Source organism: Cricetulus griseus (assembly GCF_003668045.3).
Source record: "Cricetulus griseus strain 17A/GY chromosome 1 unlocalized genomic scaffold, alternate assembly CriGri-PICRH-1.0 chr1_0, whole genome shotgun sequence".
In the NCBI taxonomy this organism is placed as follows: Eukaryota; Metazoa; Chordata; class Mammalia; order Rodentia; family Cricetidae; genus Cricetulus; species Cricetulus griseus.
The window spans coordinates 253,485,108-253,498,797 of NW_023276806.1; the positions used below are offsets into that span (position 1 = coordinate 253,485,108).

Sequence of the window (13,690 nt, forward strand, 5' to 3'; positions counted from 1 at the left end):
GATAAATAACAAATGTTAGATGAATGAAACTACTATCTATACACAAAAAAGAATGCCAGCCCTGCAAACCCTCTATGCTGAATCTGTCTAGATTGACATTTGCATATCTATTATTGATGGTTTTACAGAAACCAACATAAGATCTTCACTGTTTCCACTCAACTCCTGCAATGGACATTTCATTGTGATTTCTAGGATTTAAAATAATGTGTGTGTGTGTGTGTGTGTGTGTGTGTGTGTGTGAGAGAGAGAGAGAGAGAGAGAGAGAGAGAGAGAGAGAGAGAGGGAAAGAAATGGTAGTATGCAGATGACAACCTTATGAAACTTGTTCCCTCCTCCTACCTTACAGCAGCTCCAGAGTTGAACTCAGGTCATCAGACTTTGAGGCAAACACCTTCACACACTGACCCATCTCATAAACCCAAATGCTGTTGACTGCTCCAAGTTCCATCCTACTCAGCATCCCAGCAAGCCCCACCTGGAGCCCTCACCATGCTACCCTGTGTTTTCCCACTCCCTTCCATTTACCCATCCAAGTACTGAGTCCGACTTAGTCAAACCATCACATGGAAATGCTCACCCTTCAGCTGAGCCTCCTAAACAACACCCAGGGCACAGGAATTCAAGAGAGCTCTGGTTTTTATTTCGTATGTTGTTCCGGTATCCAATTTCTACTCTTGTCCTACTTGACTCAGAATCAGAGGCAGCCATACCCCTGACTTGCTTAGTAGCTGAACAAGTTGATTCAACTTGGGCACTGATGGGAGACGGGAGCTGGGATGATAGGAAGCCAGGGCTGTCTGCTGGGTGGTGTCTCGAATAGCAGCTGTGGTTCTTCAGTACAGGGCACCTGTGCTGCAAGGCTGCTCCCCGTGTTCTAGCACCTTCAGTCAGACCTCACAGGCAGGGATCTGATGGTTTATCATTAAAACACATTGTGTGTGTGTGTGTGTGTGTGTGTGTGTGTGTGTTTTTGTGTGTGTGTGTGTGTGTGTGTGTGTGTGTGTGTGTGTGTGTGTGTGTGTGTGTGACAGTGAGAAGATGGAACTCAAAAAACAACTTGCAAGAATCACTCCCCTTCCACCCTGTGAGTCCAGGATTAAACTCAGGCCATCAAGCTTGGCAGTTTAAAGAGAACGGTTTTCTCCTGTATTTCCCACTTCCCCTTTGAGAGAGAGTTGGTGATATGGCCGTGTCTCTAGAAATATCTCATAGAAATTTTTAAAGACACGGGCTCTAAAAAGTAGAAATAAAATAAAAGCAAACAAACTAGGAATAGGAGGCTATTTGCTTTCTACCAAAAGAGAGAAAGAAAGGGTGGAGACTTGATGGGTGTGGAGGTCAGGAGCCTGGGAAGATCTGAGGGGGGGGGACATTGTAATCAGAATATATCATTTGAAAAATCAATTTTAATAAAAAATAAAATAAAGGCATGGTCTCATGCACCCCCAGGCTGGCTTTAATTCACTATGTAGCCAAGGACGGTCTTGTACTTCTGATGCTCCTGTCTCCACCTCCCAGTGTGGGTGTTACAGGTGTGCAACTCCATCTGTCTCACCTCCCAGTGTGGGTTACATGTGTGCCACTCCATGCTCAGGTTGTGCAGACTAGGGCATGGAACACAGGGCTTCATGCATGCTAGACAAGCTCTCTATGACTGAGCCACATCTCCAGCCCAGCTCCACTTCTCATTGAGAATGGAGTCCATTACTGCCTGCTAAGCCATGTCCACCAGTCACCTGCATCATGGGAACAGAGCCCACCTCCACAGATACAGTCAGAGAGTGAATGGCAATGCACCACAGGGCTGCAGATCTCACTGGCATGAGAACACCAGGCTTGTACAAAGGCCTGAATGCTGGCTTTCATGTCAAATGTGTTTTTGAACTGTGATATATGGGCCACGTACTTATGAAAGAAGACTTCACTCTGGCATGGCAGACACTGGCGCCCAAAGCAAGGTGAGTGTAATACAAGGGATGTCTCTCAACTCAACTCCCTTTCAGATCTGAGACCCACAGCTGGGTGCATCAGGTGTGTGTGGTGTAAAATGGCATGACCAGTCTACAGCCCCTTCTCAGCTGGCCTGGGACAGGAGCTCCCAGCCTCGAAGGTTGTGGCCTTTACTTCCTCACAGCCCAGTCAGGAGAAATGCTGCCATCCCTCTTCCAATAGAGAACCGCCTCTCTTCACTGGTACCCCACCCATCCCCCAGGAGAAGCCAGTGTGTGCTTACTGGAGGAGTTCTGCTTTGGAGAGCTCCTCTGTCTTCCACTCCCCAGTGGCCATGGCCAGTTCTGTCTTCAGGTCTGAAATCTCCTTTTGCAAGCGGATAATCATCTGTGCAGGGAAAAGTGGGAGAGCACATGTCCATTTCTGCAGCAAACACATAGCTTGGAAGGTTATGAGGCACTGGGTGTGCAAGATAGCTCAATGACTAGGGAACAAGCCTGACACACACTTTCAATCCCTGGGATCCAGACCCACATGGTAGGAGAAGAGAACTGACTCCCACAAATTGTCCTCTGAACTCTACATGTGTGTTAAATGTGCACACATGTGTGACTAAGGAAAACTGTAGCTATTTTAGGATACAAAACTGGATAGAGAACAGTCTAAAAGGCATTAGTATCCCTAACATTGGGTCTAAATAGCTCTAGAACTATTTTGTAAACAAATAAAACATTACAGATACAACTTGAGACGTCTCCCTCTGTTCCCTGTCTATCCTTCCTGGAGTGTGCTTCAATGAAGTTGGGAGTTATCCAAACACTTCCTTTACAGTGTCATACGTTTACTCCGCATGCATGCTCTACTGAAAGCTCCCTTAGACAATGTAGAATATCATCTTGCATGCCTTAAACTATGTGAACATTCTATTACTGCATGTAATTTCTTTTTCACATGATTTGAGATCATTTATATTGGTTTATGCAGCTCTTCATCACAAATTTTCAAGAGCACATACTATTCAAATGAATTATGTCAAAATTTAATAGAGTTGTAGAGATGACTCAGTCAGTACTGATCCCCAAAACCCACGAGGAAAAGTTAGACATGGTGGTGCATGCATGTAACTCCAGGTGGAGCTAGCTGGTTGATGAGCTCCAGGCCTATAAGAGACTGTGTCCCCAAAAGAAAGGTGTGTGTGTGTGTGTGTGTGTGTGTGTGTGTGTGTGTGTGTGTGGTGTATGTGATGTGATGTGTGTGTATGTATATATGGAATATGTGTATGTATGTGTGTGTGGTGTGTATGATGTGTGTGTGTGTGGTGGCTCAGCAGGGAAGAGTGTTTACTACACAAACATGAGGACCCGAGATCCAGTCTCATGACTCACTTAGAATTCAGGTCATGGACATGGATGCTTGCCACACCAGAACTGAGTGGAGGGGTAGCTGATGGGGATTATCCCAGCTACCAGTCCTTACCGGGGAAGTGGAAAATGCTATCTCAAAAGCATACAGCAGAACGTGACAGAACAACTTGACCAATGTCCTTTTCTGACCTCTGTGAATGCATGCTCATGTGCACACACACACACACACACACACACACACACACACACACACACACGTGGACAGTGTTACTGGAAAGGGAAGGCAGTGGAAGTGAGGGAGGAGAGTTGATATTTACTTAGTTAATTGGTTGATTAGTTTTGGTAACTCCAATTTTCAAGGATTGGCAAACATGGATAGAGCCTGCCAATGATTGTTTTACCAAATTCATATTATAACCACATAATCATTAGTAGGGCACATTAATAGGGTACTTACTGTTATGACCCAGTTGGACTTACCCAGGAAGTTAAGGATAAACTATTATTATAAAAATATCTGAATGAGCACTGAAATTAAAAAAAAAAATAAAGAGGGAAGGCTGCATGGGGTGATAGCTTTAGTAGGTCCATGATGTTTTATTCCTTAAGATGAAGAAACGTGGTATCCACTTAAGAAAAGCAGTGGGTCTACAGTTTTCTTTTGTACCTTTTGCATATATGAAATAGTTCCTACTAAAGCTGATTAAAGGGATTGTGATCATTTATCACACGTACAGTTTAAAGGAGAAATATCGAGCAATCTTATCACTAGCTGGTTCCCAGTGTATATGCACCTACTATAGGTCAATCAAATGGACCTACAGCTCCAGGGCATCCACACCCTCTTGCAGACTCCCCTGTGGCCCTACATACACACACACACACACACACACACACACACACACACACACACACACACACGCACACATACCTTTTTCTAAAACTAGTACTTGATAGTATCAAGAATTCATCAACAGAGCTGAGCGTTGGTGGTGCGCACCTTTAATCCCAGCACTTGGGAGGCAGAGGCAGGTGGATCTCTGCGAGTTTGAAACCAGCCTGGTCTACAAGACATAGTTCCAGGACAGGCTCTAAAGCCACAGAGAAACCCTGTCTCAAAAACAACCAAAAATTAAAATAAAATAAAATAAAAGAATCCATGAACATATTGTAAAGGTGAACATATTTAAGTCAGAGTATCAACCACAAAGTTAGAGTAAACCTTTATTTTGGCAACGAGTGGTAGAAACAGGAAGACAAGCATGTCTTTAAAACTGTCTGAAATTCAGGCTGATGAGACACTGACAAGAAGAAGATCATAGGCTCATATTGCAGATCATGTTATTGTCTATACAGAACATCTGAGAGTATTGGAAGGCAAAGGTAACCAAAAGTTGATACAAAATTTCTTTGGTCGATAATCCATTTATAAGTTTCATTCCAATACATCAGAATCCAACAATCATAAAATACAGTTTTCCTTACGTCTATGCTTAGAACATCCACAAATCCTTTGCCCCTCCTGCTATGCAATCTAAAGACCTAGTTAGGGTTAGTACTTCTGTGAGGAAACACCATGACCAAAGCATCTTGAGGAGGACAGGATTTATCTCACTCACAGCTCCAGATAACAGCTCATCATCCAACACAATGAGGGCAGGAACTGGAGGGTATGTGCTGCTTACTGGCTTGTTCCTCATGGTTTGTTCAGCCTGTTTTCTTAAAGAACGCAGGACCAGCAGCCCAGACATGGTGCCACCCACCATGGGTTGCGCCTCCCTCCATTAATCACTAATTAAGAAAATGCCCTACAGACTTGGCTATAGCCTAATCTTATTATTTGCTTAATTGGGACATTTTCTTAATCGAGGTTCCCTCCTCTCAGATGACTTTAGCTTGTGTAAAGTTCGCATAAAACTACCCAGCACAACACCCCAATATTGTTAGAAAGGTGTGGCGTCTGTTTGTACCCATCCTTGAGAACTGGAGTCCCCAAACCTGTAGGGAGCCGTCCCTGCATTCTCCATTACAAGATGGCGCCTGCATCCGGCAGGCACCGAATGTAAACAAGTTAATGCACAGGTGCTGGGTAACTTTCCATCCCTTGGTCTCTGCCTCTTCGTGGCGTCATATGGTCCGATGAGCTACAGCCAATCATAGGGTGACACGTCCCAGGCGGCGGTCGCCAGCCTTTATTAGGGGACGGGATTCTTGGCTCGGGGTCTCCGCTCTGGTAAGCTTATGCTCTCCTCTCTCAAGACGCATAAAGCTTTACTGCAGAAGGATCCGAGTGTCCTGTGTTGTTCTTGCCGGCAAGACTATCGCGCGGGACACAAACCAGCTAAGTTAACATCAGCTCTTCCCTTCCCATCCCTGCCCCTCTCCAATATGGTTGTTTATTCTCCTACTTCTTTACTTGGGGATTGCTTTTCAGGAGGCAGAGACAGGTAGATCTCAGTGAGTTCCAGGCCAGCGAGGGCTACAGAGTGAGAACCCAAATCAAACAGAACAAAAACAACCTTCTAGATCAAAGAGCTTTTGTGCATGTGAAATTCAAACCTGTATGAAGGAGGGATAAGACTTTCAAATTCTCAAGAAAATATGACTTGTGGGGCTGAAGGGCTGGTTAAGTGGACTGGGCACCACTCTTTCAGAGGACCTGAGTTCAGTTCCCAGCAGGCACCCATGTTAGGTAGCTCACAATGGCCTCCAGAGGCACCCATACTTACACACACACACACACACACACACACACACACACACACACACACACACAAAACAAAACAAAACTATTTTGAGGAAAGCACCATTTGTCAACTGAAGTCTGGGATATGGTAGATGGCCTCCCTGGTGTCTACACATCAGGGAATACATTTATTTTCTGGCTCCCTCTTAGTTGGTTTTATGTTAGGGAGGGAAGCAGACATCCCATTCTCCGGTGTCCAGGACTGTGACTCCCATCCCTGGGTTAACACAGTCCACACCCAAGGACACCTCAGTCTTGGGGTCCCCTCCTCTCAGGTAACAGGTTCTAAAGATGCTTACAGAACTCTATGCCAGTGAGCTTCAGGTTCCCTTGACCACATCAACAGGACCAATAGTGCCTCAAAATCATCACACAATATTTTAGACACAGGCTCCAGGGACTTTGTTAAACTACACAGAGTTCCATGTTTTATTTGCCGGCCTCCTTTCAAAACACAGTCGGAAACCTTCAAGTCACACAGAATAGAACTCTTTGGACAAGAACTAGTCCATTCATTTTACAACCTCTCCTAAAATGAGACTGATGCTTTAGGTCTTTGGTTACTGTGCCTGTGGACATGTGTGGGAGCACATACCCAAGGAGTCATCCTACCTCTGCCTTGCCAGCACTGGGATTGCAAGTGTGTGCATCACACCAGTTTTCTTATGTGGTTCTGGGGTCAAACTCAGGACCTCATGCTTATATAGTGAGCACTTTACCAACTGAGCCATCTCCTGGCTCTATATTTTCTAAGGATTGATAACCCCAAACTAACATTACCATGGCCATGCCTCCCACAGGTTTCCTGTGGAGTCAGCGGCATCTGGGGAGATCCTGACCCACGTCCAGTCACCTCAGGATCTGCCAGCTCATGTCCCTCACCATGTGACTTTGAAGTACTAGTGTGTGGTGATTCTGACCATGCAGGGTGGCACAATACTTGGCATTAAAATCTGAGAGTAAAACACAGGAAATCCCAGCCAAGTTGTATCTTGGGCAGATTTTAACACTTCTTTAAAACAGATTGGTTTTATTATTTTAGCAATTATGTCCTTGTGTGGGCATGTGCCCATGAGTGCAGAGGATGCCTGCCTGGGACATCAGTCTCTGGAGCTGCAGTTACAGGCAGTCGTGAGTCACCTAACATCGGTGCTAGGAATTGAACTTTTGCAACATGAGTGCACTCTCTTAACTTCTGAGCCATCACACCTACCCCCAGGACACATTTTTTATTGTATTTCAGCAAGTTTCACACTTGAAAATAATAAGCACCAATGTGTGGTTTTAGGTGCCATTATTACGGAGACTAGCAAGCCATACTTGGCAGTTACCATGTCAGTAAGCACTAGGAAGAACCACGGCAATTGCTTCTATTATCAGCTACTAGCTTTTTGCTCCCGATCTCTCTCTGTTTTAAATCTGTCAGAGACCAACATCAAACACATGCTGGTATCCTCTGCCTTCAGATACTTCAAAGACATGTCTCTCTGGCAAAATTTATAAGGAAAAGCTTCCAAGGTCTTATATGTTTATTTTCCACAAATTGTGAACTAATATTTGTCTTCCAGATAATAGGACCTTTCTCATTCTGCACAGCGACGCTCTTGGGATATAGAAGAGAAGGGACAGCCAGAATGGTGCTTTTGGGATGCAGGAGGGACAGGGATAACAGACTACATCCTCTAGGGGTGCAATTCCTCTTTACTCTGGTTTTGCATTCTGCCCCCTTCCCTAGGACTCTGTGGTGCTGGGGTCTGACCAAGGTGGGTACAGGAATCTCCTGCTTCACCTATTTTCACTGATTCTCCATCAGGGAAAGCAAGGCTCCCTGAGGCTAGCAGGGCAAGACAGATAGCTCCATTATATTTTTCCTTCCTTTCCCTCTGTCCCTCAGTGGAGTGAAAGCAGGTGGGGAGAGGTAGGAAATGGAGCAGGCATTCAGATCACAACAGTGATCATATTTTGATTTTGAAAACTTTGAAAATGCAGTTGGTGAGGTTTCACATTTTTTAAGCTGTGCATATTGCAAGGCTCACATCAGCTTATTTTCTAGAGAAATGAGAAAGGCTAAGTGATCTAAAAATATACAACCTTAATCATGGAATTTGACAAATCTGGGAGATTTAGTCAGAGTTTTGGGTGGTAGCCTGAGTTGATCCAATATTTATTGCCTTTCCTTTGCAGAGAACTTACAAATACAAAGAAAAAAAACATATTTAAAGTGAGTAATTGAACCTTGTATGTGTGATTTCCTTGCATAAAAGTGCTTTGATGAGGCAGTAGTCATTTTTATGAAACCAAGAAAACTGTTAATTTTTCCATGAATCACACTATAGCTAAACTTCAGGAAATTCCAGAATATGTAACAGGATGCTTGTGCAAAATATTTCTTTTTAATAACTCTCTCTCTTTATGAGACTATGAAAGATGACTTGATACTCCCTCAAAAGGGAAAACTAGTGTTTTGTGAAAGGTTAAGGCCAGAATATAAATATAATTGTATGTTTTCCGTTGTAGTTCTGGGGATCAAACCCAGGGCTGGGTAAGTACTGTTCCGCTGAGCCATTGAAGGTCAACCTGTTGGATGTGTCCACAGGGTGGGCCATGCTGGGTCATGGATCCAATTTCTTGAGCCTGACTATTGGGCTCTGCTACCCACTCTCCCTAAGACTGTGAGCAAGTTATTTCACACCCTTGTGCCTCAATTTCACTATGTATAACAACAGCCCGAAGAGCTCATCCTAAGGATGCTGAGAAGTACACCAGTGGCTGCATGCAGGGTCTTAGACACTGCTAGCACAGACCCACTGCCCCCACCAGGGACATCTGGTCATACATATCCATGTTAAGCATATATATTTCTTTAAGCCTAATGTAAAGAGTAAATTTCTTACTGGGACTGGGGATGCAACTCAATGCATACAGCACTTGCCCAGCATGCACAAAACCCCAATTCTATCTCAGCAACACAGAAACCAGGTGTGGTGGTACATGCCTGTGGTGCCAGTACTCAGATGGCAGGACAGCCACAAGTTCAAGTTATCTTCACCTGCAGATAGAACTTCAGGCCAGCCTGAATGAAGTAAGTCCCCATCTCAGAAATTAAGCATTTGCTTACCAGTCTGGGGTCAATTTCTTCATTGAGGACAGCTTCGTTTTTGATGAGGGCCACTCGTTGGGCAAATCTGCAGGTGGAGATGGACTCCTAAGAAAAACCACAGAATAGCTTCTTAAAATATGATGGCATAGAAAGGCATTCTCCTTCAGATAAAACTTAATTTTCATTAACAGAAAAAGATACCAGAAAGGCAAGATGTCTGGAAACACACAGTACGTAACTATGCCTCAAAATGGGAGGATTGGCCCTAGGGCACTGCTTTCTTTTTTTAAATGGGTTTGGCTTGGTAAAATGACAAAATATAGGCAAATTGCCAAAAATATAGGCAATCCAGGGGTCTCAAGATGCAACTGATATGTATTTGACTCTGTTAAATCAGAATGTCACATGAAAGTCCCAACCATAGCAGGTGTCATGGTCCATAAGCATGCAAGACCACAGAATAAATGTTTGGTAAATAAACCAAAGGAGCAGTTTCCACACCATTCACCATAAATGACTTCATGTGTCATGAGGTATACCTTCTGCCTTGTCTTCCCCTTTGGAGGAGTGTCTGCACCCAAAATGTTAATCTGTCTCTTACAAGACACCAGCTGGCTCCATGGCTCCCCAGGGAAGCCCTTCTGCATATCCCCTGGCTAAGTATCCAGGGATCACCATCCGAGAGAGTCTAGGACCAGATCTCGGGTTGGCTCCGAGATACCCAGAGAGTGTATCAGCGCTGCTCAAAAGATGTGAACCCACCCAGGCCCCTCAACCCCACCTCACCACCCAGTGACAGAACCCAGACTAAGAGTTGCAGAGAGAAGTACTTCGTACATCAATGTTCCTCTTCTCTAAAGAGAGGGTGGCGATCATGGTGGTCATGCAGTTCCCTCCCAGACTGTCTCTGAGCACGCTGGTCATCATGGAGTTCCTGTAAGGGATGTGTGTGCGGTGTTTTTCTGAAAGGGCAATAATGACCTGTGGGAAGGTAGACAGATGATGTCATTAGCCAGGCAGGAAAGGCATAGCTGACAATGGACTTTCAATAATGTGAATTACAAAATATAATATTAAAATAAATATAATGTTTAGGTAATTAAAATAAATATAATAGTTAAACACAGGAGACATCCAAGTCTTTGGCACAAAACTCGTTTTAACAAGTGCTTTCAACACAAAAATGACAAAAATGGGGCTGGAGCAGTTGCTCAGTGGTTAAGAGCATTTGTTGCTGCTCCAGAGGATCTGAGTTCCCTTCTTCACACCCACACTGAGTGGCTCACACCTGCCTGTGACTCCTGTGCCAGGGAACCCAACCCCCTCTCCTGGTCTCCCGGGCACCTGCAGGAAGAGTGAGCAGCATGGCTGCTTTGAAGTAATCAATTAAGCAACTCACTCTCCTCCCCACTTTGAACTTCTCTCATAAGAGATGTTAATATTCATTTCTGTTCTTGGGAACGTTGATGTGGGTAACACAAACAATACACTTATAAACCTTCCTGGCAATATTAATTGGATATTCCTGAACTCACTTTTGGTTGTAAGTTACAGAACATTGAAGTCACGATGGTCTCAGTCATGAGGGTGGAAACAGGAAATAACACCCTGTTGTTATACACTTCTTTACTCATAAGTCAGATGAGAACAGACTTCTTTTCTTTCATCCTGAGTTTCTCTAGGGAGCATCTGGGTCCCTTCAAGACCCATGGGTTGATAACTGCAGCCAGAGGAAGGCTCCAATTTGCTCTAGCCAATAAGGATCTAATTCCTAGGTCTGGAATGGTCACATCACATCCTCTCCATGAAGGGATCTAAAATTGCTAGAGAAAATAATTAAACATCAAAGTGGGACTGTGGTCCTAAAATGGAGGAACTGAGGTTATGTGTGAAAGAAGAAATCAACTGGTATTTGGAGGCAGAATCCAGCTTTCTCACTTGTGTGACTATGGAAAGTCTCAAAGGCGTGGTAGCATCTCTTTCCTTGTAAAGCAGGGACCAGGATGCCTGACTATCTTAGAGGAATGCTGTAATGGTCAAGAGGAGAGGAGCTTCAGAGACGGCTATTGTGAAGAAGTGCTCACTGGACAGGCATGAGGACATGAGCTCAAATCTCCAGCATCCGTGTAAAGGTTGTATGTGTCTGTACGTGCCTGTGACCCCAAAACTGGTGGACATAGAGACAGGCGGGTCCCAGAAGCTCAGTTCCAGCCAGCCTAATGCAGCCAAATGATGAGCTTCTGTTTCAGTGAGATACCCGTTTCAGGGCAGCAGTGAGATACCCCGTTTCAGGGCAGCAAGATAGAAAGAAATAGAAGACACCCGATATCTTTTGTTTTTCTCTAAGACTGGATCAATTCTGTGTAGCTCAGTGTGGCCTTGAACTAACAGAGATCCATCTGCCTGACTTCTGAGTCCTGTGATTATAGGTGTATGCCACCACAACTTGGCTCTATAACTGTGTGTATCACCACTACCTGACCTCTATGGCTTGTGGCTAGCTTTGCTTTCTGAACCCTCAGGCAAGCTTTGATGAATCATAAATAATACATCACCACAAGAGAGGACCCTGAGCAGGTCTCTTTAAGCAACGCAGTGAGTCCAGACCACATGGAGTAGCTCTGAAGAGTGGCACAGAGAAGGGATGTGCTGTGGGCAAGCAGAGGGGCTTGATCTTTGAGGGGTTGCAATGGGCTGTTCATTGAAAGGCACGGGAGTCTGGAAGGGTCATAGTGTGTGTGTGTGTGTGTGTGTGTGTGTGTGTGTGTGTGTGTGCGAGCATGCGTTTGCATACATGCATGCAGGTGCCCATGAAGTCAGAAGAAGGCATCAGACCCCCTGGAGCTGAGCTTACAGACAGCTGTCAGCCACCTGATATGGGTTTTGGAAACTGAACTCTGATCTACAAGAGCAGCAAGTGCTCTTAACCACTGAGCTATCTGTACAGCCTCCAAGGGGGATTTTCTTTTAAAGGGCACAGAAGAGCACAGAAACCAACCAAGACTGGGAGCAGCTATGCCTGGCATTGGCCCAGCACCTTCACTGCCGAGCACAGTGTCACTAAAACACGTGTGCTGGGGACTGGCTGATGGCCGAGAGCAACCCCATTTGATTTCTGAAGCGGAGGTGGGGGGGGGGTGTCGGGCAAACACCAGTTCCCAGCGGTTTCTCACTTGCTGTTTGGGCTGATGGAGACCTCGGGTCACCCCCAGGGCACTTGTTGAGGTTTACAGTTAGCACAAGGACGCATACTCTCTTTCCTTCTCCTCATATGAACTCTGGCTCTGGGGCTAAGAGGTGCTGTTATTGTGGCTTGAAGTGTTTTTGAGGAAATGCTTTGGAAAAAGTGCTGCATACATAAAGAGAACTCCAAAACCAACAATAGTCTGGCAAACTGAATATTAATCACTTAAACATGTAAAGTCAGCAAACTTATGCTGGCTGAGTTCTAGCAGGTGTGAGGTCTCTTAAATATGACCATGAGGACAACTAGAATTCTGTAAGAGATTTCTAAACCAATGCAAGTTAATGCAAAGCAGCTGATCAGACTAGCCCTTCCTCTACATGTCTGTTACACTGAAACTGGGAGAGAGAAAGGGTGTGATTAATTATCACCACTTATATTGAGTCCATTATGGTGTTTATCTGACTATATGTAGGTGTTAGTTCTGTCCTAGTTAGCTTTAGCTGTCAACCTGACACTGCCTAGAGTCCCTTCCCAGATCAGACTGGCCTGTGCACATATCTGGAGAGGGGGACTGTCTCATTTGCTCATTGATGTGGGAGGGCCCCGCCCACTGTGGGCAGCACCATACCCTGTCCAGGGGCTCCTGGGCTGTATAAGAAAGCCAGCTAAGTACGGATTTGCATATGAGCCAGCAAGCAGAGTTTCTCTGTGGTTTCTGCTTCAAGTTCCTGCTTGAGTTCCTTCTTCAGTGATGATCTGTCGCCTGGAAGCTGAAGCAAACCCTTTCTTCCCTAAGTTGCTTTTGATCGTGGCGCTTGTCACAGCCAACTGAGCAGGCTTTGTTGTTTCGCTGGTTCTATGATCATAGCTTGTTCTCAGGCAGGACTCCACCCCACTGTCCAACATAACCCACAGCTTCCAATGGAAACTCAACTGCTATCTACCGAGTGGATGGATGAGCTAGCTTCACTACATTGTTTTACACTCCCAGTCTCTTTAGCCATACAATAAAATACACATAGAGATAATTTGGCTGTAAGTGTCCATGAGCTATGTGATTTCATTACGTATCTGCTCATTCACTCTTCATTGCTCTCACTGTTAAGTGCTCTGTCTTTCTCTCTCTCTTTCTTTCGGAAAGTAGTTCTCTTCTGACCTCCCACCTGCTCACCAGAAGTTCTTCTGTGGCCATGTCTGCACCACCCATACCCGTTTTCCTTGCCTCCCCTGTGAGTGTCTTTTCTCCCCGTGATCTTATGCCAAGCCTCCTCCCTGCCTGCGAAGGCACTTGGGTCTAAGAGAAAATAGCTAACAGCTGTCCTGATGTGGTGGGTGGAAAG

General features: G+C 45.0%; 1 protein-coding gene across 1 annotated transcript in view; it reads right to left on the minus strand.

Annotated features, from left to right (window-relative positions):
- Nucleotides 1-13,690, minus strand: part of Kif6 (kinesin family member 6) — a 287,668-nt gene that overhangs the window by 157,900 nt on the left and 116,078 nt on the right. The window contains exons 8-10 of the mRNA XM_035451464.1: nt 10,001-10,144; nt 9,182-9,268; nt 2,237-2,340 (exon numbers count right to left, since the gene is read on the minus strand). Of these exons, the coding sequence (XP_035307355.1) occupies nt 2,237-2,340; nt 9,182-9,268; nt 10,001-10,144 (335 nt within the window). The remainder of the gene's footprint in view (nt 1-2,236; nt 2,341-9,181; nt 9,269-10,000; nt 10,145-13,690) is intronic.